This window comes from Leptonychotes weddellii, chromosome 1 (genome assembly GCF_054177405.1).
Source record: "Leptonychotes weddellii isolate Sample4059 chromosome 1, ASM5417740v2, whole genome shotgun sequence".
NCBI classification, from domain to species: Eukaryota; Metazoa; Chordata; class Mammalia; order Carnivora; family Phocidae; genus Leptonychotes; species Leptonychotes weddellii.
The window spans coordinates 140,836,237-140,861,643 of record NC_138369.1 but is presented as its reverse complement, the minus strand read 5'-3'; the positions used below and the strand labels follow the sequence as shown (position 1 = coordinate 140,861,643).

The 25,407-nt window shown below is 42.8% G+C and overlaps 1 protein-coding gene across 3 annotated transcripts; it reads right to left on the bottom strand.

Moving 5' to 3' along the window:
- Positions 1-1,793: 1,793 nt before the first annotated feature.
- Positions 1,794-13,285, bottom strand: GCSAM (germinal center associated signaling and motility). Of its 3 annotated transcripts, none has more exons than XM_081797180.1 (6): positions 13,160-13,285; positions 9,635-9,703; positions 6,953-6,997; positions 5,883-5,929; positions 4,173-4,201; positions 1,794-3,271 (listed from the first exon to the last, which is right to left on the bottom strand). In XM_081797180.1, exons 1-6 carry the CDS (start codon positions 13,186-13,188, stop codon positions 2,954-2,956), a joined length of 537 nt encoding a protein of 178 aa, XP_081653306.1. In that variant the 5' UTR covers positions 13,189-13,285; the 3' UTR covers positions 1,794-2,953. The 3 variants fall into 3 exon arrangements, with proteins under 3 accessions (XP_081653306.1, XP_081653311.1, XP_081653320.1); XM_081797185.1 differs by having other exon boundaries at positions 1,794-3,268; XM_081797194.1 differs by lacking the exon at positions 6,953-6,997.
- Positions 13,286-25,407: the final 12,122 nt, after the last annotated feature.

The following is a 25,407-nucleotide window of genomic DNA, read 5'->3' as shown; positions in this document are numbered from 1 at the left end:
GAACAGAGTCAGATACATGTAAATGGAATCTCCTTTTGTCCGAAGGCTCCTGTGGTATCCCAGGGACTCATCTGTCCTGTTCTACCTATGCGTTTCCATTCCATTCCTGAGAATATTCGAAGCACCTGTCACCCAAGGTTGTCCTAAAAATGTCAGCATTTGAATTTATTTGTTATCAACGGTAGATTGTCCTGACCTAGCTTTGCCCTTTTCTTGTACCTCTCTTCTGTTCTGAATAAGAATTTATTCACAGGCTAAAGGATTATTTATAGATGCTACTATGAACGTGAAACGGAAACCACAAAGCCTGCCTCCGTGAACTGGCCGAGTACAGGTGTAAGGAGAGCATGGGGGAGGGGAGTTCCCCGATGATATCTGTGATCTGAGGGAGCAGTTTAAATCCTCAGCCTCCGTTTCTTATCAAGAATACAGAAATTCTTTCATTGACGGGTGACATCCCCGACGACATGAAATTGTATAAAATATTGTGTGTGTGTGTGTGTGAATGTGTATTTTCCGTGAAGAGGGTTACATGGCTTTCATCAAAATCCTGAAATCTCTGGAAAAGAGGATTAGCATTATATACAGACGAAGCACTCCCGAAGGGCTCTCCTGCTCAAAAATCATTCCCTTCCATCATCCCTCTGAATTTCGTTATAAGAACAAATCTCATTGGCGAAGTGTTTATACTTAACATATTGCTGGTAAGTAATTGGGACAAGTAATACTTTCACAGGAGAAGACTCAAACTAATATAACTTATATTGTACTGAAGATATTTAAACCAGTCAACTTTAGCAATGGTCCAATGTCCAAATGACAAATTCCAGTATAAAACCAGCGATTCCATTTCTAACCCAGTGGAAGATTACTGGATGACCCTGATCATCAAGCACATCCACACATGTTTTTCTCCATACGTCATGAAGGTTTTTGTCCTCTTTGCTCTTTAATATCATTTATTCAAGATCTGCGGTAAATGAATTACATACATTAGATGCAGCCCTCCTCCTTATGGGTGATAAAGCTGAACCTTCAAGTTACATGCTCAAGGTCACAGAGGGAGGAAGGGATAGAGCCAGGATCTGAATCATTGATTATCTGACTCTAGTGTCCACACTCTTTCCCTAAGTGAATCCCAGCCAAGGGTCAAGGTTAGGGTTCCATAGGGTTCCATGGCTGAAAATGGGAAGTTAGCAGAGGACAAGATACCCAGATGTGATTGGCTCTTAGCTGAAGACCACTGACTGCCTGAAGTCTCAGCAAATGTGTGTTGACATGTCCAACCTCATGTCACTGAATTTCTCCTCCCTGGCATTTAGTGCATTTTAAGTAAGTTATTAAACTTTAGTTACTTTGGGGGACAAAACAGTAATTAAACACATAATTTTATGTACTACTTTGTCAACAAACCTTTACTATTTTAACACCCCTAAAATTAAGGCGGTTAAAAAAAAACAGGAAGTTGAGAACACAGCTGTGAATATAGAAATAGTCTAATTTGCTAATTGTTCTTGGTCTCACTCATATCATTTGTGGTTTAATATTTTCATGCCAGTTTATTGGTACCAACTCTTATGAGTTACAATACCCAAACACATTTCTGTTAAGTTTATCTCCCAAGTATCATCGTTTAGGCCTGGGGTCTACAAATTTTTTCTGAAGAGGGCAAAAAAATAAATATTTTTGGCTTTGCAGGACCGTCAGTGTGTGTCACAACTACTCAGCTCTTCTGTGGCTGAGAAGCCATAGACAGTATGAACTTGTATACAGTATAAACGAATAAGCATGGCTGTGTTTCAATAATGTTTTATTTATATATAAAAAAAAAGACAGTAGGTCAGATTTGGCCTGCGGGTCACAGTTTGCTGACCTCTGTTTTAGGGGATAGATGGAATTCTAGGAATAATGAAGAAAAAAGTAGGAAAAATAATCAGAACACACAGAGACAGGCTCATTAGAGAAGGGGTATGTGTGTGGGGATGTGTGTGTGTCATTTTTCTCATATGGACTTTTTTCATATTTTATACATGACGTATTAGTTCATCCACACACACACACCACACAGTTGAGTAGAGGCTCTTCTAGGTAGTATGTTGGAAGAGTGCTGAATTGGAAACCAGGAAATCAGGCTCTGGATAAAGTTCTGTCACTAACTTGCAATGTACATTGCGTTACTTCTCTCTGAGCAAAAAGGATAATGGGATTAGAGTGTCTCCATAGGTCTTTCTACTCTACCATTCTCTAATGCTGTGATTTTCTTAAGATTTCTAGGGAGAAACACGAGGTTAAAAAATATGGACTAAAATTATATTAAAAATTATATAAAAACCTGATATAGAACTTACTGATTCAACTCACATAACCAACAAAACCACAAGGGTCAACAAGTCAAAGGACACGATGCAAAGGACACGGCTAAGTGGCACAGGGTGAGAGAACACACAGGTTGCCACCTGGAAGGCTTGGAGTGAGGGGTTGGGCCTTCAAACATGTGTGGAACCAGTGGAACCCCTTGGCACACTTAGTACGATGGATAAGGCTTCCTTGTGACTCCAGGAGACAATCATGTGGACATTTTATGGAGAAGAATCTGGACAGAGGAGCAGACCCTTTGTGATGCTCATAGCTGTAGGGGACCAAGAAGCCCCTCCCTCCACTGAGCTAAGTGGTCCTTTTCCAAAGCCATTTGGAATCAAAGATGGCCACTCCGTTCTCAAAGAGCGGTGTTCGGGATAGGTGGTTGGTCTTTGGATGATGAATATTGAGCTGGATCTAAGAGGCCCTGTGGTTGGCAAACCAGATTCTGCAGAGACCCCTGTAGCAAGGGCTGTTCTGTGTGTGGAGGGGGGTAAGCCTGAAGGGCTCTAGACCCCACACCTGCTTCAACCAGAGCCCCGCACCCCCAGTTTTTATTTACTGGTATTAGACAAGTGCTGGTCCAACTATTTCATTATAAATAGGAAACCTGAGTCTTCGACGGTGGCAGAGGTAGATGTGGCTGTTGCAGGGAGTGGAAGAAGATTTTCCTAGGGACTACAAGTTCATATTCATCTTCTGGGGAAGACAAATGCCTTGGGGAGGAAGGCACCCGGAGAAGTGTGTATGAAGTCTCGGTTTCTCCCAAGGACTTCCTGGATGTCTTGGTCTTGGGGGAAACATTCTCATAGCACCCCTCACCGGAGATCCCTGACGGCCTTCTCCCAAGGACGCCATGATTAATGAGGGTGTAGCAGAGATCCTCCGAGGAGCTCTGATCAGCATCGTCCTGCTGGTCAAAGAAGAACCTTATCAAGAGTGAGCCTCTTGCCATTCCCTTTATATACTCCAGGCTCAACACAGACCCAACCCTGGCCAAAATCTGTCTTCCATGACCATCTCTCCTCCAACCCCTGGATGTTTTTCCTAATGGCTGCCCCCACCCCAACCACTAGCCCAGGCATCCAGACAGCTCATGCTGTCCGGAGTATTCAGCCTACCCAGGCATGTCCTCTCTGCCCCATGTTCCAGAGTGACCCCTGACTATCCCAAGTCATATATATAATTCCCAAGTCTCAGACCCTGAGGGCAGCACATTTTTATATAAGAGAACAATCTGAGGCCACCTTGGCATGACAGCTTATGATATTTAACCACTCATTCTAGAGATTTTTGCATGATTAAAAAGGGAAACCACTCAAAAGAAGCTCCCAGGCAGTGGAATCTCAAGAGATAAAAAGCAAAGCAGCAAAGTACAAGAGGGAGAACCTTGGATCTGGGACTGAGGCTTGGTTTTGAATCATGCGCCTGACTTCTTGTCAGCGTCTGGCTTGGGAAGAATATCACTTGGCCTCTCCATTTTCTCATTTGTACAACAGGGGAAATAATAGTGCCAGTCTTATAGGGTTGCCATAACAGCGACATGAGACACTCCAGGCAAAGCTCTCAGCACACTGCCTGGCATCAACAAAGGGCTCCAGATATATTAGCCCCTTTCAGTAAGATGTACAACAGAGGTGGCTGATGCTGCTGCCACCAGGCTCTGTACAGGGCCCTGGGCCGACAAGCCCTGGCATCTAAAGTCTTTCTTTCATATCAAGGTTTGAAGGGGTCTTGGAGGCCAACTTCTGCCATCTGGGGCATCTGCATTGCTACTGGCTTCTCAGAAAAGCGTTCAGAGGTGTTTGCATTACCTGCATGGGAGCAGATGACATTCCTTTATCTGGAGAAAGAAAATACAATCAATCTCAGGTCATGGAGAGATTTGAGAGAGGATGGGGAGTGGGGGGAGGGGTGGACACGGGGACATAAGCAGTCAGAGAGCAAAACAGTGGTCCATCAGGCTATTCTGACCTGCGACACACCCCTGGGGAATGACAGGGCCAGCTAAAGAAACAGCAGAGCTGTTTGGGGCTGAGTGGAGGGAGACATATTCGGTGGGGTTTTGGAAGGGAAATCATAATTCCCTCTCTCCCCCCCACCCCTCCCTCCCTCATACAAAATTCATTGCATACCTACCCTGTACCAGGCACTGTGGAGACAAAGAAAAATCAGAAACAGTTCCTGTCCTCAAGGGGCTCACAGGTTAGCATAGGAGGCAGACAAGGGCCCCTGAGGATCCACGATGAAAAAGAGGACTGTTGTGTCTACTGCAGGTGACAGGGGATGATAGTAGTGGGGGGCTGGTGCTCAGGAAGAGCTTGACGGAAGGAAATTCTTAAATTGAGCATTCCCATTCCTGAATTTGCTAGCAGATACACACAAAAGCTGGCCAGATTTTCAAAAGCCAGTTTATTTAAAAGCAACTGGCTATGGCCACTCAGCAAAGAGGCAAATGGACGCACTCGCTAGCCCCTCGCAAACACACAGGCTCAATAAGCCAACGTGAACTTTCACACGGAAGCCGCAGGATGCCTTCCTACATAGGAGGTGGGTGTGCCCCTGCAGCCCATCTTATTTATTATATTATGGATTTACCTTCCCTCAGGACTGACATCCCAGATTCTCACATCTCCATAAATTCCCGTGGCCATCTAGGACATCTCTGATTATCACTGTGAGGAACATCTGTGAGTTTTAGCATTAGAGGTCTTATCTCCGCCTTGCTTTGCTCTGATGGCGATTGGGGTTTCCTGGGCCCCACCATTCCCTGGGGTGACGCTAGGGGTGGGAGGGTCGTATTATTCACGCATACACTTTACGGAGCTAGTTTGCAAGACTCAGAGTGAATGAATTAGGCTCTGCTCTTTAAACCCAGGAAGGCAGAGGCAAAACTCCATCACTTTTCTTCTTTAGAAATACAGTGGCCTGTCCTCAGGCCTATACTTCCTTTCTCTCTTTCTTGCATGTGATGCTATTCACCACCCTCTCCTTCTCGAATTTCTTCTCCTTAGCTGCAGTCCTCTTCTGTCTCCAAAGACCATTGCCTCACCCCCTAAGTGATCTTCCAGCATCTGCTCTTGCCAGGCGCTAGTGCAATGTGTTCTCTGCACAGCAACCCAGGCGGTGTCTTTTCATGCAAAGGGCATCATACCAGCCCCTTGTTTAAAGCCCCTCAATAGTTTTGCAGTTCTCAAGACAAAAACTCCAATCCTAAACTTGCCTACAAGGCCCCGCCCCTCCTCGTTGCTCTCTGTGACCCTCCACCCTTCCAGTTATTGTTCCCAGTTCACCCCTCTGGCCTCCAGACCTCACGGAGGAATACGGAGATCAGTAGCCAGTTCCTGCTTCGATGAGCTCAGTCTCGTGGAGAGAGACACAAGCAACTGGATGAGTGACACAGATCCACACGTAAGTATTACACTGGAAGGACGACACCCAAGGAGCTTGGGAAGCACAGAGAAAGGGCGGTGTGGAAATGTAAGTCTATCCAAAGTAGAAAAGATGAGAAAGCAATGACTTACTCTCCTTTGAGGAATCTGGCTTTGCTTTACAAATGCGTACTTTTTTCCTGAAAAAAGGAAAGGAAGGAAAATTGGTGGTTTCAATATTCAGAAACTCTCAAAGGAAATGACACTGGACTCTAAAACCTTATCTTTAACTCTTTCATTTGTTAAAGTTATACCTCCTTTAGCGTGGAGGAGAACGAAGATAGATAAAAGGAAAAATGAATGATAAGACCAAGTAGAAATCTCCACCTTTGTGTGTGTGTGTGTGTGTGTGTGTATCTCTCTCTCTCCTCCCTTCTCCCTTTTCTATGGGTTGAGGTAGAACTGATTTATAAATGGAGAACTATGGTGATGACATCGGTAAATATTTGGGGATTTTTTTTCTAACAAAATAGCAATTTCTTTTATATCATGTGACATAAGGAGCCAAGGTTATTTCCAGTTCCAACCCCAAGGCTGATCTCTGATCTCCAAGCAAGCAATCAAGCAAACGTGGCCCATGTGAGCACCAGGGGTAACTACTCTGTAGAGCCGAGTCCCCCAGAGGAACACAGTCTAAATATAATGGAAGCTCATTATCATCTCAGGAGACAATGACATGTGTGCCAAGCAGCATGACCATATGTCCCACTTGGCTTAGGGAGTCTGGGTAATGTCCTTATCAGTCACTTAGGGACCCCAAATTATTTGTAGCATGCCTTTCACTCTCAACGCCTTCCCAGGGTGTCAGATGACTTATATGATCACCCTGGCTGTGAGTTTTCTGTGCAAGGGCCAGAAACGGGTGCTTCCACACACGGAGTCTAGCACTTACAGTGTGAGGAGTGGTCTTTCTCTCTACTGTAGCCACTTTCAGCCTTGCTTCTGAGGCTTTCTGGTTTGAGGAGCACCATCAAGACTATTGTTCCTGTTTCTCACCAGGCTCTAATTGTCACTTTCCTGACTGACTCTCAGATGACTGAGTCTGGGGAGTCACAGGCTTCCCCTGTGGCCACAGACAGTGGGCAGTTACAGATGATTTACAGTAAATACCACATTGAAACCACACTCAGGGAAATAACTCTTGAAAACAATTCTCCACTCACCATGGAAGGCAGAAACACCTTTCGGCAACATAGCGGTCCCAGCACCTAAAATAACCATGAGATGACACAAGTCACCATGTTCGTTTCTGCAGCTTGATTAGGGTGACTCCTCTTTGCCAGTTCTGTGAAAAACCCTTTTTTCCTCTCCCAACCCCCAACACAGTATTTATTCTAGACGACTTGGACACATCTATCATGCTAGAATGATTCCTTCTTCCCAGAACATGAACTGCCCCTTTGGAAATATGAAGACGATGCATATCAACTCCTAAACGGGGAAGGAACTTTCTGCTGTTGATAGGCATCCTCTCCATATTTCCAAAGGGGCAGTTCATATCCTGGGAGGAAGGAGTCATTCTAGCATGATAGATGTGTCCAAGTCACCTAGAAGAGCTTGCTCATCCCTGATTTCAATGATTTACTTGGCCTCTTATGATGAAGGACACACAAGAGTCATCTCCAGGAAATGACGGTATCAGTGCGTGGACATTTTAGAAATTTCTTTCTGGTACAGGTTAAGCAATATTTATAGTGAATTCTACTGTACTCTGAATTTCTCCTATTTATACTATAATTATAAATGTATACCACATTATAATTGTTGGGTTGAAAAAAACCCCAAAACAACACTGGCTCAAAATGGTGTCACTTGGACTGAGTTCCCAAACTGGTGCTTAAAACATAATTGAATTGCAGTTTCAACCTCCTCCATCAATGTAGTCTTAACCCATCAGCCGGGAATCCTTCAATTTGTGCCATTGAGTCTGTCACCTGGCCTTCTCCATCCCCACAAAAAGGTGAGGTAATCTGCATGATAAGACACCTTGCTTTTCCCCTCAGGAAGTAGTAGCCTCACCTGGAATTATGTTTTTCTTCTGCTAATTACTTTCTTTTCTCCACCCTCCTTCTATATACAACTCCTTCGAGAGCCTCTCTACCTACTAGGTGGGGTGTTGCTGATTCGTGAATCATTTAATAAAGACAAGTAGATCTTCCCATTTACTTGGTTGAATTTTGTTATTTAACAGTTCATTTGTTTACATCCTACACTAGAGATTCATAAAGTCGGGGACCGTATAGATTTATTTTGTTCATCGCCCGCATAGATCACCAGCATGTGCCAGAGTGGCTGGTAAATCTATTTTCAATAAATATTTGATAAATGAATGAGTAGCCTAGAACAGAGTAACTCTAACTGGCTCAGGTCATCAAATCTGCCCCCTTGACCCAAGGGACACGTAAATTAACAGGACTTGGGATCTCTTTTAAGGTAGGCAGATCGTTCTGCAGGCAGACATCCAGGCTGACGTCTATCATGCTGGGCATCTTTCTGAACTTGAGTCACAGTCAACTACTTAGGTAGTTGAATGTGAAAGCCCTGCATGTCCCAGTAACACTATGTTAAAAGGGTCTGTAAAAATACCATCTAGACATATCCCCCCCAAAGTGAGCTTCCCAGGGAGTTCCCTTGCAAAGGGTGCTGGAGGAGACGCTGTGGGCGCCAGCATGGCAGAGTGTTCTGACAGCAACTGGGGATCCCTGTACCCCCAGAGTTTGAGGGCTGAAAGGCATGGCCCCTCTTTGTGCGACTTTCAGCCGTTGTTTCTATCTCCCGTTTCTGTGGCTGAAGAAACGCCAGAAGGAAACCACTGAACCTCACCAGTGCTAAGAAACTGGGTTCCCTGAGAAGATTTGGGTGATGAGAAAAGACGGGCGATTTTGAGTTACTGACGGCACCAGGATCTTTGGAAAACTTGAGCCATGGTTTCTTTGTCGTAAAACGAAGATGCTTACACTGCTTACCTCATGGAGTTGTAAGGGTCACGTAAAGTTAAATATGGGCAAAAGCTATTTTCAAGCTTGTTATTGCCCCCACTCAGTTTTTCTGTCATGTATTCTTGCATTTCAGCATGGATGTTTTGGTTTGGGGTAGGTTCTGCAGGAGACCAGATGCATCTCTGGGACGCCACACTCTGTGCCAGAAGTTCCAGGTTCCTGTCTCTTACATAAAGCTTCCCTGGCCCCCTAGTCTACCCAGTCTCTCCCTTGTTATAATGCCCATGACCCTTTTGGTCTGGTTCATTATTTGGAATATATGCTTTAACACATGTCCAGGGATATCCCCCAAATAGATGATCCTTAGCTTGCCCTGAAGACATGTACTGTAAAAATACCATCCAGACATATCCCCAGTGATACAGTACAGATCCCTGTTGGGGGATCTTTGGGTGTCCAGCTCCTAATACAAGCTTTGGCTCAGTGGTTGCTTTTTAATTTAATTGATACTCTTTCAAGAGCTTCTCCTGAAACCATGGGAAAAGGGCAGATAACTCTATAGGCCACAGAACAACCGGCTTTGCTACTCTTTGGAATTCTTGGACCCTGAGACCCTAGTTCCATATTTGAGTGATTCCCTGGCACTCAAAAGGACTAGTCAGAAAGGGTTCATGAGGAAATCTTGGTCTAACAGCATCAGGGTAATTGCAAGTGTCTCTCTCCACAAACCTTTTAACGATCATGTGGGAGATGTAGTCACCTCAGCAATAGAAACTTAAAGAGTTTAAAATGGAATGGTCAGGATGGAGCTTGAGCACAAAGGTACTTGAGCTAAATGAACAGAGGCAGCAGACTTTACTCTTCATGGGCAAAGGCTGGGAGAAGGTTTGTTGGATTTGTTCTCACCCGGATGTTCTCTGTTCGAAGCTTTGGTTTTTCAGAGTCCAGGGTATTTCTTGAGTGTCCTGCTGCCACCTAAAACCCAACATATCAAGAATGAGCTAAGTTCTTCCTTTCCGGGCTTCCCTCCTCGATTCCCAATTTTTCCAACTTTTGTCATTTCTGCCATTTGTGTGTCATCCCGGCATCACCTCGGCTTCCGCCTGTTCCCCTTAGATCTGTTCACAGCTTCTCTTTAACATACATGGCAACCTTTTATCTGACGCTTCCTCATTACCGTGGCAACAGCCCACCCACTGACATTCTCTGACAAACTCCACACACCACCGGTCCTAAATCATTTGTTCCCATGCGGCCAGGATTGCTCATGATGACCATGAGACTATCAGCATATGGAGAGGCCTATCCGCTTGGCGCAGTCTTCGGGATGGTGCATGGGGATGGGGAAGGGTACTGGCCTGTCTCAGGTAAGTCATCAGCTTTCACAGCACCAAGGCAGAGAACATGGGATAAGAGGAGAAGAAAGGATTAAAGAAAGAAAATAAATCTGTTCCTTGTGCGGGTTGGGTTTCTGTATAACCATTTTTTTTTCACTTGTGGGGATTTGAGAGTATAGAGAAAAAGAAACTAAAAATTAACTACTACTGGGGCGCCTGGGTGGCTCAGTTGGTTGGACGTCTGCCTTTGGCTCAGTCATGATCCTGGGGTCCTGGGATTGAGCCCTGCATCAGGCTCTCTGCTGGGCGGGGAGCCTCTTCTTCTCTCTCCCTCTGCCTGCCACTGTGCCTACTTGTGCTCGCTCTCTCTGTCTCTGATTTTATTTATTTATTTGAGAGAGAGAATGAGCGAGAGAGAGAGAGCATGAGAGGGGGGAGGGTCAGAGGGAGAAGCAGACTCCCTGCCGAGCAGGGAGCCTGATGCGGGACTCGATCCTGGGACTCCAGGATCATGACCTGAGCCGAAGGCAGTCGCTTAACCAACTGAGCCACCCAGGCGCCCATAAATAAATAAAATCTTAAAAAAAAACGTAAGTACTACTTACTATATGCTTATTACTTTCTCTCATCTTCTCTCTTTCCACACACACACACACACACACACACACACTCCACTTACTAAATGTATATAACACATACATTTTATATGTTATATTTCATTTAATCTCAGAATAAATCCATGAGATAAATGTTATGATTCTATTTTTTACCAATGAGAAAACTGAGGCCAAAAATGTTAGGTAACTTGTCCGAGGACCACCAATCAGTAAGACTCTGAGCTCCTCTTGTAGAGGACTAGGTGACACACTGCTCAGTGTGTGTGTGTGGGGGGGGGATCTCCATGGCTTTTGTAACAAATCTGATCTGGAGAACCATGGTGGGGCTGTGCTGACTGGATGATAAACGGGAGGTAGGGGTGAAGTTGAAAATCAGATCCCAGGAAATAAAAGCCTTTGAAAATTATACTAAGGGAAACATTTTAAATCAGCTTGGAAATGAAGATGCTGAACCAACTGATCAACTATTTTGAAAAAAAAAAAAAAATATATATATATGTGTGTGTGGGTGGGTGGGTGGGGGGTGTGTGTGTGTGTATGCGTATTTGACACCATATAGTGAATATATGGGGCTACATATAAAGCAATAAAACAACAAAAAAATGATACTGTGGATGTGTCTTATCTTAAGATGGGGAAAATTTTAAGCATAAATTGGTAGAAACCTAAGAGCTTTCTAGAGTTAATTCAGTTAGGTTTAAGAAACAGTAAACAAAACATAAAAAGTTTGCAGGGCACAAGATATACAGACTAGAAAAAATATTTTTTGTAATATGAGAAAGCGCTGATTTCTTCAAACTGAGAATAGTTTGTACTATCAGTAAAACAAAGTAGACCAAAATCCAAAACAAAAAATAGGCAAAAGACATTACTGGCTCTTCACAGACAAAGAAAGACAAATGACTGGTAAATACAGACATTAAAATAAGGAAGATGTATCTAATGTTGTCAACAGTTATAACTGTGATTTACCATCTTATTTTCTTTATACTTCATGTATTTTTCACTGTTTCTACAACTAACATGTATTAAAGTCCTAATCCTTCACCGTCACACCAAAATTCTAAAAAAAAAAACCCAAAAAACTACAAATGTCACATCAATCATGACTTTCTCAGTCACATTATATCTGTATTTTGTTTTATTTTTCTTCTCAAGACAGTGATTTCTTCACGTTTCCAATCATTCATCAAACTCTTTTTGAGTGCCTACTATTTGTCAGAAATAATGCTAAGAAACAGGAATTCAAACATGACTAAGAAACAGTCTCTACATTTGAGGAACTCACACATAGATATGAGAATAGGGATTTTTAAGCTGATAACACGGCTGAGCTGCAGATGGCTCAAGGCCTGAGGAACCAGGGAGGAGTTTCAGAAAACACTGGGTTTCAGGGAGGGGCAGGACACATCCCATGGGTTCACCAAGCCTCTTTTTGGCAGGTAGCATTTTGAGTCCCGTGTCTTAGCTCCCAGTGGTAGGAACTGAGACTCGGGATGCCAAACGTAATCCTTAAAAATCCTCCCCTTTCCTTGTTCCAGCGAGTTCATTCTCCCTAGACCACCTCACTAGGGATTCTCTTTGTTTTGGGTGGTACTAATTTTTACAATGACTGCTTTGATGTTAATGAAGATGAAGGTCCCCCAAAATAATATCTTATTATTATTTTTTTTTTTAAAGATTTTATTTATTTGACAGAGAAAGACACAGCGAGAGAGGGAACACAAACGGGGAGAGGGAGAGGGAGAAGCAGACTCCCTGCCGAGCAGGGAGCCCGATGAGGGACTCGATCCCGGGACTCCAGGATCATGACCTGAGCCGAAGGCAGTCGCTTAACCGACTGAGCCACCCAGGCGCCCAATAATATCTTATTATTATTGAACCTTACTGTGTGTAAGGCACTGTGCTAGCATCACACGCACTAGAAACTTCCAAGGTAGGTATTGTATTATTATTTCCTCTTAAAATTAGGAAACTGAGGTCTAGAAAAAGTAAGCCAAATTCTTGACCGATTTTAATGACCTCTGCTTACCCATTGCAGGGAATGTGCACCAGGTGAGACCTCACTCCTGCCACTGGGAGCTTGCTATTTATTTTGAACTAAAATAGTAATTAAAAGAGTAGTGGTGTCTTTGAGCTCCTTGCAGGCATTCAGAACTCAGGAGACTGTCCTCCCGCCCCATCCCCTGCCAGCCCGCAGAAAATTGTTCCATTTCTTGAAGTCATGGTTTACTACATTGACCTCCCTTGATAAAGTCCTTCTGCCTTTTGGGGGTTCTCCACCAGCTCCTTGCTCACTCTGATTCTGGGGAGAAGGCCAGCCCTATAAGGAGTTGAACTTAGTGTCTGACCATCAGTAGGCACTTAATTTTTTTTCAGTTCTTTACCCTGTTCCCTCCCCTTGCCCAAAGACCTCTTTTTTTTCTTGATGGCTCTGTCCCACGTCCCCTGCTTTCCCCTGGGGAGTCTGGACTCACCTGTTTTCCCTCAGCAGAGAGTTCCCCATTCTCTCAGTTCTCCTGGTGACTTCCCCTCAGCCAGCCTGGTGCTCTAAAGGGGGCAGCTCCTGACTTACTGTGTGTTGCTCTGGCCACCAGTGCCAGAGAGCTGAAAGGAGAAGAGTACCTCCCTGCGGCGGAAGGAGGACCCCAGGGGGAGGAGAGTCTGAGGTGCACGCATGCACAACTTCCTAAAATGTCAGAGCCCGTAAATGGGAGCAAATTTCGCCACTCAGAGATATGCCTCTTAGGCATATTATTTTAAGTTGGTTACTTTAAAGAAACTTCAGATACAAAACAGGCTCTGAAAATCAAGTAGAAATTACCTTACTGTAAGAGACTTTTGCATTGACAAGGAAAATCTCCATGTGTAAGGGTATCAGGAAGAGGGAGCTCTAAGTCTCTAGAAACTTTTACTAATGCAGAAGGCAATTAAATCTGCATAACAGCATGACCCTTGTTTACTGTGCCTTTTCCTCCCACAACGGACCCTCCATCCCCAACATCTTTTGTCTTTAACTGAAGGTGGTTTTTAAGGTGATGGCTTCAGCCCTTTGGGGGAATTGCTTAGTTTCCCTGAGTCTCTCCCTTACATACAAGAGACAGACATGTTATTGAGCTTTTGTTTCTCTCCTGTTAATTTGTTTCATGTCAATTTAATTCTTAGGACAGCCAGAATAGAGGAAAATGTTTCCTTCCCAACTCCTGAGGGAACCAGGCTACTAGCCTTAACCAGAAGCCATTGGTCAAGGAGAGCGTTGAGCTTCTGGGGAAGCCCCATCTGCAATTACAGACAGGCCATGGAGTTTTTCACTTCAGATTCCTAAATTTATTAAACCACTTCGTAGTCTTGGAAAAGTCAGAGAGGGAATTTTGTTTTAAAGCAAAAAAAGGTTAGGGGCGCCTGGGTGGCTCAGTCGGTTAAGCGGCTGCCTTCGGCTCAGGTCATGATCCCAGGGTCCTGGGATCGAGCCCTGCATCGGGCTGCTTGCTCATCAGAGAGCCTGCTTCTCCCTCTCCTGCTCCCCCTGCTTGTGCTCTCTCTCACTATCACTCTGTCTGTGTCAAATAATTAAAAATAAATAAAATCTTTAAAAACAAAAAACAAAACAAAACAAAACAAAACCAAAAAAGGTTAAAACAAGTTAACCCAATGACCAATAGAAATTATTAACAAAGGATATATCTGATAAAAAGATTTTATCCAGAATATATAAAGAACTCTCAAAACTCACTAAGCAAACAAACAGCCAATAACAAAATGGCCAAAATATTTGAACAGACATTTCAACAGAGAAAATATGTAGATGGTAAATATGTGAAAAAATATCCAATACCATAGTCATTAGGGAAATGTAAATCAAACCACAATGCAATACCTTTATACACATTTGCCAAAAAACAGGTCAATCAAGTGATTTTGAAGACTTAATTGGCTTTTTAAGAGACTCAGGACTTGGGCAGCATCCCATCCAGCAAGTAGAGAGATGTTGTACAAAATGGAAGGTTTTTATAGGAGGGTGGGGCAGGAAAGTTATTAGCAAAATAAAAGAAAGAATTGTTCCAGTCAAAGTCACTTTCCTTTAGAGGGACGATGGACAGGGGGTCTTATTAGGTGGATTACCTCCTCTTCCTTTCCGGGATGAAGAGGATCACTGATGTTGATCAGAAAATTCCCGACTCACCAGTTAAGACTTACATTTCTGGAGGAGATTGAAATTGCACTTAGTTAGGTATTAAGCACCCATTTGGTGACTTAGCCTAAGTAAAGCCATTGTGGGTCTTTGGTTGTCTTATTTACACCTATTAGAATGGCTAACGTTGAAAACAACAGAAAAACTGATGACACCAAGTGCTGATGAGGGAATGCAGGGCTTGCTGCATGCATTGCCGATGGGAATGCAAACTGGTTCAGCCTCTTTGAAAACCAGCATGGTAGTTTCTTGTAAAGGTAAGCATAGCCTCATCATACAATTTAGCAATCCCAAGTGAAATAAAACATAAGATCTCTAGGAACCTGCAGGCAATAGCTGCTTTACTCAGAATTGCTCCTCAAACCCTGGAAATAACCCAAATGATTTTCAAGGGGTGACCAGCTAGACAAACTGTCGCATCCCTCCAAGACTGACAGATAATAAAAAGGAGTGGACTACAAATTCATGCAACAACACAGATGAATCTCAAAGGCATCACGCAAAGTGAAAGAAGCCAGACTTAAAGCCTACCTTTTATGACATTCAGCCCCAGGCAAAATGGTAGGGACAGGAAATATATCAGCAGTGGCCGGGAGCAGGGGGTGGGGGAGGGATGGGAGGGATTGACCTTCAAGGGGCAGGAGGGAATTTTTCTGTTCTTTTGTATCTTGTGGTGGTAGCAACATGACTGCACGCGTGTCTCATAATCTAAATAGCTGTCTACCAAAAAGGGTGCATTTTACTCTGTGAATTATGTCTCAGTGGGAAAAAAAGAGGTTAAAAAAACAAAGAAATGAACTTGGGGACAGGGAACCATGGATTTTTGGGATTATTCTTATATTTGATGGCTGGTTCCAGTTTGGTCACTCATTCGTTTCTTTATTTCTTTAACAAGTGTCTGTTGAACTCCTACTATACGCTGGGCACTGCGGGTTCAACGTGGAGCAAAGCAGATAGAGGCTTGCCCTCATGGGGCTCCTTGAAATGAGGTAAGACAAAATGCAAGCTACTTTCTTGCTTGTCCTTGAGTAATGCAGAGGTCACACGTGCCGCAGTGAGGAGCAGCAGCATGGGGCGGGTACTAGGTCTGCAGCCACCCTTGTTAGCTGCTCCCCAGGCTTCAGTCTGTCCATGTGGAGCATTTCCAGGAGGGCTTCACTACCAACCGACCGAGAGATAACAGTCCCTGCAGAGGAGGAGAAAACATTCTGACGTGAGGAGGAACTGTAGGGAAAGGAGGGCAAAGCCAGTCTAGGAGCACTGGAGGCTCAAAGCAAAATACATGAGTATTTCTAACATTTTAGTACTCTAAGGGCAAATACAAATTTAAAAGATAAGAAGTTTAATTCTCTCTGCTGAAAATGAGGGTGGGGACTTTCTCTCCGCTCTTTTCTTAAAGCTTTTCCATTAGAGAACTTGTAAGTTCTTTCTACCTTTGAAGGGCAAGTAAATCTTGTAAAGGTTGAATAAGCAACCCAGGAATGTTTCCTTCAGGATCTGGGAGCTTTCTCTTTGAAATGTAATCATCAAGGAAGATCGTGCCCAACCTCCCAGTCCCCCCACCCCTGGGGAATAGCTGCAGAAATTCAGCTGGCCTGGGGACTCCAAATTGCAAGCTACTTCCATGGAAAAAAGAGGAAATGTTCTCTTTTAAGGACAGTTAGCAAATATGTTACCAAATGAATTTAGGATGAGTTGTGTGTGGCAAGTGGTGCAGTCAAATCCTCTTATTTGAGGACTAGTCACTGTTCATCTTGAAAGAATGCATGCAATGGATTGTATCTGCTTGGTTATATAAAAGGACACAATTCCATGGTCTTTACAATCTCCATAGTGAATCACTTGTGGCTTGCTGCGCATTCTGGTTCAATGCTTATTAAATAATAAAACTTTTTTTCCTTCTACTTTTATGGAAAGATTTTTCTGGGATGGCAGGAGATTTTTTTCATTATATTTCTCCAACAGTACCACCATTCAATGTTTTCATTAATCCCTAGGGTAATTAACTCTAGGAAAGATGTTAGGGTGGTAGATTTTCTTACCTGGGGAATATCTAAAATTCAGGAAACCCTTTCCTCAGCAAATTAAGTGAAGCAGTGAAGTAAGAAAGAAGATTCTTAACAAAAAAAATTAGGGGGGGGGGTCCACTGAATACAGGTCTAAGAAATCTAGGGCTGCACTAATCTGTTTCTCCCATTCTTCTCTGTCAAAACCACTTTCTTTCCCAGGCTGACCAACTGCAATACATTTTAGGGAATGTCTTCGAAGTTATCTAAAGCATTCTTTTCTGTGTGTAAGAAATCTGGGGTAACAGCCAATGGTCTGCCATTCTGTGTATGAAGAAAGTGGTGTGTGTGTGTGTGTGTGAGAGAGAGAGAGAGAGACAGAGAAAGAGAGAGAGAGAGAGAAAATGAAGTAGTCTTGACACATTGTTATAACTAACCTTCCTCTTCCCCATTACCTTCAGGAAAAAACGAAAAAAAATTTCAATTCAATCTAAAAGTCCCTCTCCTCAATGGCGTCTGTACCTTTCACCCTACCTAGAGGTCAGCAGAAGGGAACCATAATTTTTCAGTATTATGGAGAAAACAAAATGGCCAAGGACATTTAGCCAGTGAGTAGGACTATTGCTGACTCGTCATCAGTATGAATTAAGATATCCCAGACTCTGGGTGGAACAGTTTGAGCAAACAGCCCGGACACTATCCCATGGGTGGCTTAATTAGTTCCAGTGTTGAGCAAAGCCGAAGGGTCAGTGCCTCAGGGGTGAGGGTTGGAAATCAATATGCCATTGCTGGGGATCACTCCTTAACCTTCAAGCTGCACTTCTACTCAGGCCACTAGATGGAGAAGCTGAGCTGAGTAGAAGTGTTAGCTACCCATCGTGAAAATTTCCTGTGATTGTGTGATGTAGCAGGGAAGAGCAGGACATGGATAGAAAATACACACATTTATTGCTGTGAAAATGACTCTGGACTAAATAATCTACCTCCACTTCACAAATGGAAGTATAGCAGCACTCATCCCCACAAAAAGAAGCCAAAATAACAAATTTTTGAATCAGATCCGCCTTTTTACCCTCCTCAGTGCTGACCCCGGTGCCTAATACATGAGAAACTATAGGAATTGAAGTGGAAATAGAAGCCTGGATCTTTGTAAACAGATGATGGTGAAATCAGTGGAAGTTTGAGTTGAAATCTTCAAATTTACTTTCCTATCCTTTGGCATTACTGCAGACACTTGATGACAAATGCAAACACTGTTTTCCTGTATCTCAAGATCATAGGCTAATATCAAAATAACTATTTGTTGAGAACTTCCTATAATCCATGCACTGTTTAAATGTTTTAGATATAATTTCTCATTTGTTCATGCAAGAATTCTTTTTTTTTCTTAAGATTTTATTTATTTGTCAGGGAGAGAGAGAGAGAGAGATACAGGCAGGCAGAGGGAGAAGCAGACTCCCCGCTGAGCAGGGAGCCCGATGTGGGGTTCAATCCCAGGACTCTGGGATCATGACCTGAGCCAAAGGCAGACGCTTGACCAGCTGAGACAGCCAGGCATCCCTCATGCAAGAATTCTATGGGATAAAGACTATTTCCTCTATTTTAGAGATGAGGCCACCCAGCCTCATACAAGCCAAGTGACTTGCTCAAGGACACCCCTTAATAAGAAAGAGAGCTAGAATCTGAGTTCAAAAGAAGTGTGGACACTTTCTGTCTATTCATTGCCCTATTCAGTAAGTACTTGTGGAAAGATGAACTTAGCTTTGAACTCTGGTCTGTAACACTCCAATGTGTCTGGAAAGACTGAAACATACTTTCATGTTTGGAGTGTGTTATGCTTCCCAATTCTTATGTGGCTTTTCAAACACCTGGCTGGCTTCAGCTGCTAAGGCAGGTTAGAGGGCTTTCAGATAAGAGTGATTCTTCGAGCTTCTTCGGTCTCAAAGAACTGGATGGGATAAATCTGGCTCTAGCTTACTCCTTTGTAGACTCCTGTGGCTAGCGAAGGGAGCTGGGAGAGATATTTATGCGAAAGGAAAATCCTTATGGATCATTTTATAGTAGGAAAAGAACTGGTTTATTTAAGAGTTCTTGTAGAGTCAGGAATCTAATAGCTTAGCTAAGTTTTCCCTATTCTGCTTCCTTCCCAAAGGACTTACGGAGAGGGTAAAGACTTCATGGAGTGATATTATTGAGTGGTATTCCTGAGGGTAATTTTCCAACTGTTTACTTTGTGGTGCAGAGAGTTAGTTATGTGTTTGAAACTCTGGCTATTCATTGCTGATATTCCTCACTAATGTGTACTTGGTTTGAAACAGGAGGTAATAGCAGAGTTTCAGTACCTCCCTAACTGAACTTTGGGCCTGGGATTTTGCTTTCTGGTGGAGGGATATTCACATATAGCTCTGCTGACTTTCCAGGAATCATAACAACACAGAGGGTTATTTTTAATGGTAAGAGGACTATTTGGCAACAAAATGGGGATTTGCTCAGCTCACTGAGAGGGCTCTTACAAATCTAATGGCAGGTGGAGAGTATAGCACTTCCCTGTCACTGTTTGAGCCACGAATGACCCTTGGGAAGAATATTCCTTCATTTGCAATGTTTCTGGTTTCTCATTAGTGAGATTAACATAGAACATACATGATTAAGAATCTGGGGGGAAAATTACAAACTGGGCTTAAGCACCATAAAAGTTAAAAGCTAAATTAAAAAGAAATCCAAGAGTTAAAGGATCAAGGAAAGCCTTTTATCTACAAATTTTAAAAGCAGACATTCTGGGCTTTGTAAGCAAATAAAGGGGTTTCCACTGTAGAGTCAAGTGTAAGTGAGCTCTAAGCATCCTCCTCAGGTCAAAGTCAGCGCATTACATTATTTCAGATGAGGGAAGAGTCCTGGGCAACAATCACCCAGATCCTGCTGATGGGTGGGTATATACCATGCCTGGCGCTGGACTTACTTCATATCTCAGTACCTTGTTCAGGGTTCTTTCCCCATGTGAAAATGATTACACTCCAGAACACAAACCTGGCCAAAAATTGACCATGACTAATATTTGTGCAGTGTATCCTCTTCTCCGGTGCTTTAGATTTCCAAAACGAAGTCTGGGGAATTTACTTCACAAATTATACTGGATGTGCTTAAAGGATTTGAAAACCGATGTCATTACATCTAGCTGTGATTTCGAGTAATTTACCTGAATTCCCTAAATCCCATTATTTCCTCTGTAAAATGAGGCAGTGATAGTACCCACTTCCTAAAGTTCCTGTGACGATTGCCTGAGCTACTGAGGGCAAAACACTCGGAAGAGCGTCTGGTGCCTACTGAGCTCGCCGTCAGTGACAAGCTACTGGTGGAGAACTTCTTCCCCACCTGGTGTCTTGTTCGGGATTGAGGGCTTTACTCTCCATTACCCCAACACTCATGGCTTGTCACCAACTCATTCATTCTGCTGAGGTGGAGTGGCTTATTGATGAATTTGGAAGCAGAATCTGGGCATTCTTTGTCACGCCTTTCTTCCTGATTTCTTTTAAGACTGAATTTGACTTTACAAATCTTGCATTGTTTATTGTTCTCAGCTATGCAGTAAACTTAATGATAAATGCCTACAATGGTCAATACATCCAATTCTGGGGGTCAGAAGGCAACCAAGTTCTTTATGTCAGTTCAGTTACTAATAAAGGCGTGTGCATGAGTGGGTGTGTGTGGGGGTGTGTGGGTGGTTTAGTCTCTAACTGCCTCAAACCTTTGTTTTAATTTTCATTGGCACTCAGGAGGAAAAGGGTACTCGTTAATGGGGTTCCCTCAAACACTAAAACAGCTGCTAGTCAATTATCATTAGAATAAAAACTGGTTGAGTTCAGTTTTGGAGAGAGGTGATGGTAGTTTGCTTTGACTTTCCCAACATAAACAAACCAAATTGTTTTCTCCGCAAGGACCTTTTGTGAATGGAGTCTCTATACCTGGCTTCTGAAAATGTGCCTACCACTACTCGTAGAAGACAAAATTTAATATTCAGATTTCCAACCCCCAGGTGGAAGCATGGTCCTGAAGACATATATTTAAATTTTTATTAATTTTTCAGATATTTATTTAGGACTTACCATACTGGAGAGACATATGGTATAATAGCTAATCACAGGCTTGTTTCCAAATCTCTGTTCTGCCTATTACTAGTTGTGAGATATTTGGCAAATTATTCACAGTCTTTCAGTTTACACATTTGTAAATTGGAAATAATAATACCTGCCTTATATGCTTGTGAACATTAAGTCAGTCCGTAAGTGCATAGTGTTTGTTAGACACTCTGGAAAGCGTGCATACGGAAAGCATGCAATAACTCTTAACTGGTTAAGACTGTTTTTTAAAAAAGATTTATCTATTTATTTGAGAAAGAAAGAGAGAGAGAGAGAGAGAGCAGGGGAAGGGGCAGAGGGAGAGAGAGAGTAGAAAAATCTTAAGCAGACTCCCTGCTGAGCATGGAGCCCAATGCAGGGCTTGATCCCATAACCATGAGATCATGACCTGAGCCGAAATCAAGAGTTGGATGCTTAACCGACTGAGCCACCCAGGTGCCCCTGGTTAAGACTATTTTAAAAAATGATGTGCCCCAGTTGGTTGAGCATCTGACTTTTCATTTTGGCTCAGGTCATAATCTCAGGGTTGTGAGATCAAGCCCCATGTTGGGCTCCATGCTGAGTGTGGAGCCTGCTTGGGATTCTCTCTCTCTCTCTCCCTGCCCCCCCCCCCCAGCTCTCTGTCTCTCTCTCTTTCACTCTCTGTCTCTCTCTCAAAAAAAAAAAATGATGTGCCAGGCATTGGGCTCATTGTTGTAATGAGATGATGAACAAAATGGACGGACACTGGAAGTTTCATTTAGGACTGAGTTACATTGTTTAAGTGTAAATCAGTTTCCATTCTTTACTATTTTATTCACTGAGTGGTTCCAAGATGGGTGAAGTGCAATGAATGACAAAAATCAATACTTGGTTTAAGATCAACATTTGAACTACATTTTAATAGCATTTTATTTTTCATAAAGTGAATCAAATCATTTGTGTTCTAAGAGCACTATGCAAACTATCCTAGGTGGCCCAAGCTTATTTTCTGGCTCTAAAATGAAAACTTCCTCTATGATTTTTCTGAGATGTTTTAGATATTTACCATAAAAGAGATTTTAAATCAAGAAAATGTTCCAAAAAATATATTTTAGATGGAATGGTTGCAAGGTCCAGACATCTTTCCTTGTGGCACCAAGATCATCCATACGTGATCCAGCTTGATGTCGCTTCCTTTTGATGCAGGGAAATGTGTTTCAAAAACAGGAGGCGACTCTTGACAGCAGTGCCCATACGTGCGTCAGTCTTCAAAACAGTGTTGTCAACCATTCCTAATAGAAAAGTAGGGAGGGGGAAAGAAAAACAAATGCAAAAGAGCTTTAGACTTGTAACCCTGAACAGGATGTACTAGACGGTCAGTTTTCATTCCCACAGGAAATACCTCCTGGTCATTATTGCTGAGGCAGAGGAAGGGCGCCGAGTGGGTAAGTGAGTGTGAGTCAGTCATCTTTCCCAAAGTGGTGGTGGCATGATTTAAACCACGGGTCCGAGTCTGAGAAGCCCCTGGGGCCCGCTGAACGGGACAGGGGTAGTTTATGGCCTATTAGGAGGAGCACGTTCCACTGTGGGAAACCCAGATGGGATCTCAGCTCTGGCTGCTACCACTCCTTTTCACTGCATGGGGATGGCTGAGTGTAAAGGGGAGCAGAAAGGAACAGACAAGTTCCAGACTATTTATATTTGAGTAATGCTTAGGAGTTTTACAATCATGTTTTTCATTACAAGAGCAATAAAACCACGGAAAATAAGAGGTAAACACACCTGTCCCTACTCTCACCTTTCTAACACCTGGTTGAATCATTTGGGTTTATCTTTTCTGGCCTCTTTTTTTTTGTTTTTTGTTTTTTTTTAAAGATTTTATTTATTTATTTGAGAGAGAGAATGAGAGAGAGAGAGCACATGAGAGGGGGGAGGGTCAGGGGGAGAAGCAGACCCCCTGCTGAGCAAGGAGCCTGATATGGGACTCGATCCTGGGACTCCAGGATCATGACCTGAGCCGAAGGCAGTCGCTTAACCAACGGAGCCACCCAGGTGCCCCTTTTTCGTTGTTTTTTAAGATTTTATTTATTTATTTGAGAGAGAGGGAGAGCGCACAAGCAGGGAGAGAGGCAGAGGGAGGAGAAGCAGGCTCCCCACTGAGCAGGGAGCCCAACGCGGGGCTCGATCCCAGGCCCCTGGGATCATGACCTGAGCCGAAGGCAGACGCTTAACTGACTGAGCCGCCCAGGCGCCCCTGACCTCTTCTCGTGTTAAGAAAGTTGTATGTATAGGTTTGCCTTCCTTTTTATATTTTACATAGGACTATATGCCCAATCTTTTTAAAGGTTGTATGATATTTCCTCTAACGGATGGTCAGTAGTGAAATTATATACTTTCTTACTATTGGACACTGGGACTCTTTTTAATGTTTTGCCATTAGAAATAGTGGTGCACAGGACAGTTTGTACATATGTCTACTTTACTACTTTGGATTACTCTTTTTGGATCGATTCCCAGAAGCAAATTCATGGAGTCAAAGTATATGAGCATTTTTATGACTTTTGTTTCAAATTCCATTTAATCATCTACCAGCAAAATATAAGAAAACGAGTATCACTCTCTTTTCATCTATTTCAAAGAAAATAGATGTTACCATGGAATAAAAATTGTTAATTTTAAAAAGTCAGTGTTAATACTTCATTGTTGTTTAACTTGGCACTTCTTATCTTCCCCCCCTATTCTGGTTATCGTCTTTTTCCTGAATTGGCTGTTCTTAAATTTGCCTATTGGAGTCATAGTGTTTTCCTTATCATTTTGTATACATTTTTTCTCCCGTGAAGATTCTGATTGTATTACAAGTAATTCTTAAAAATAATTTTTCATAGCTTATTGTTACCCTTTGAATCTATTTTTAAATATGGTCTTCGTCATAGGAAGTAGCATGCAAGAGTTAACATTTTTTAAATGGAGACACAAAGATTTATTGGAAGGTCATTTTTTAACCCAGTGATATGCTTTATGTAACACAGAGTCATATAAAGCACACACACACACACACACACACTTCCCCATTGATGCTACATTTTGAGCAACCAAAGGCCACACTGGTCTACTCATTTTTCCCTAAAAGTCTTGGTCTCTTGTGTCCCTATTCCAAACGTCCTCTTCCTTCTCCACAAAGAGTTTATGTTGACCTGCAGTTGTTTCTGTTTTGAATTCCTTGAGCTTCATTTGGCACTATCCACAGTGTATCTCAAACGGCTATTCAACTGCCTTCTGATTGATTTTGCCTCCTTACCTAGAACAGAAACTCTTGAAAATTGAAGTCATTGTTTATTACCTGTTTATATCTTTGTTACTTGTTTATATCTTCCGTAGTACATGGCAGCCTGAAAAATGACCGTGCTGCATGTGAGATTAAGTAGCAGAATAGAGAGGGAAACCATGAGTCTATTTCAGAAATCTAGGTAAAGGAATCTTATTTTAGAGTTAATTTTCCAAATTAGAATTTAGAAATAGTATCATTAGAGGAATCAACAGGCTAGTGGAAAGTGATCATATCACAAATAATGACTAGCGGAAAGGGGTATAATTCATACTGTCACACCAAAGGGCACATGAACTTCTGGCTTCAGCCTGTATCTCCAGGGACAGGTGTGATCCAGATCGTGCTGAGGAAAACTGAGGCAGCTTACCAGATTTTCACTGAGTCTTATTTAGGCGACCGTATAGATGTCCATTTTTTCCTTGATACTATCAAGTAACCCTGTAGGCTGTTGAATCTAGAAATTGAGATAGGAGATAGGAGTCAAATTCTGAGACTGTTAATAAAGATTAGATTTATAAAGCAGGGCAGGTGTCAAACCTGGTCTATGGAGCAAGGAACTGAGGACTAGGACTTCTAGCAATGGCAGCACTGTGTACTCCCATCCTGGGAACCAAAACACTTTGTAAAGAGCTGCTGGGTGCTGCAATGGGCCTTTATACTATGTGAAGGTAAAGCCACAGTTCTGGGGTGGTGGCGGGAGGAGGGGTTGGGGGAGCATGAAGGGAGCTGGCCCAGAAACATAGCCAGGATCTAACATCAAGGAGAAAAAGCATTTACTAAATAACACAATTTGACAATTGTCTTTATAAGACTCAGTAGCTGATGTTTCTACCATTTAATGAAATGTCTCTTGCTTCCACAGTACTTTCTCTATATTAACGACCTCACGCAATCAGGTTTTTTTAAATTATGAAAAAGCAGCACTTCAGGGAATATGTACAGGGAGAGCATTAGCTTCCCTGCTTCCTCATTCTTCAAAATATGCTATTAAGCTGACTGCTACAAGCTTGGCAGCCCGTCCAGGCTAAGGGGGAAAATAGGCTACCCAGTGGCCCCTAGAAGCCATCTAATATTTTATCTTAAGTTTTCTCCTCATCTTCTT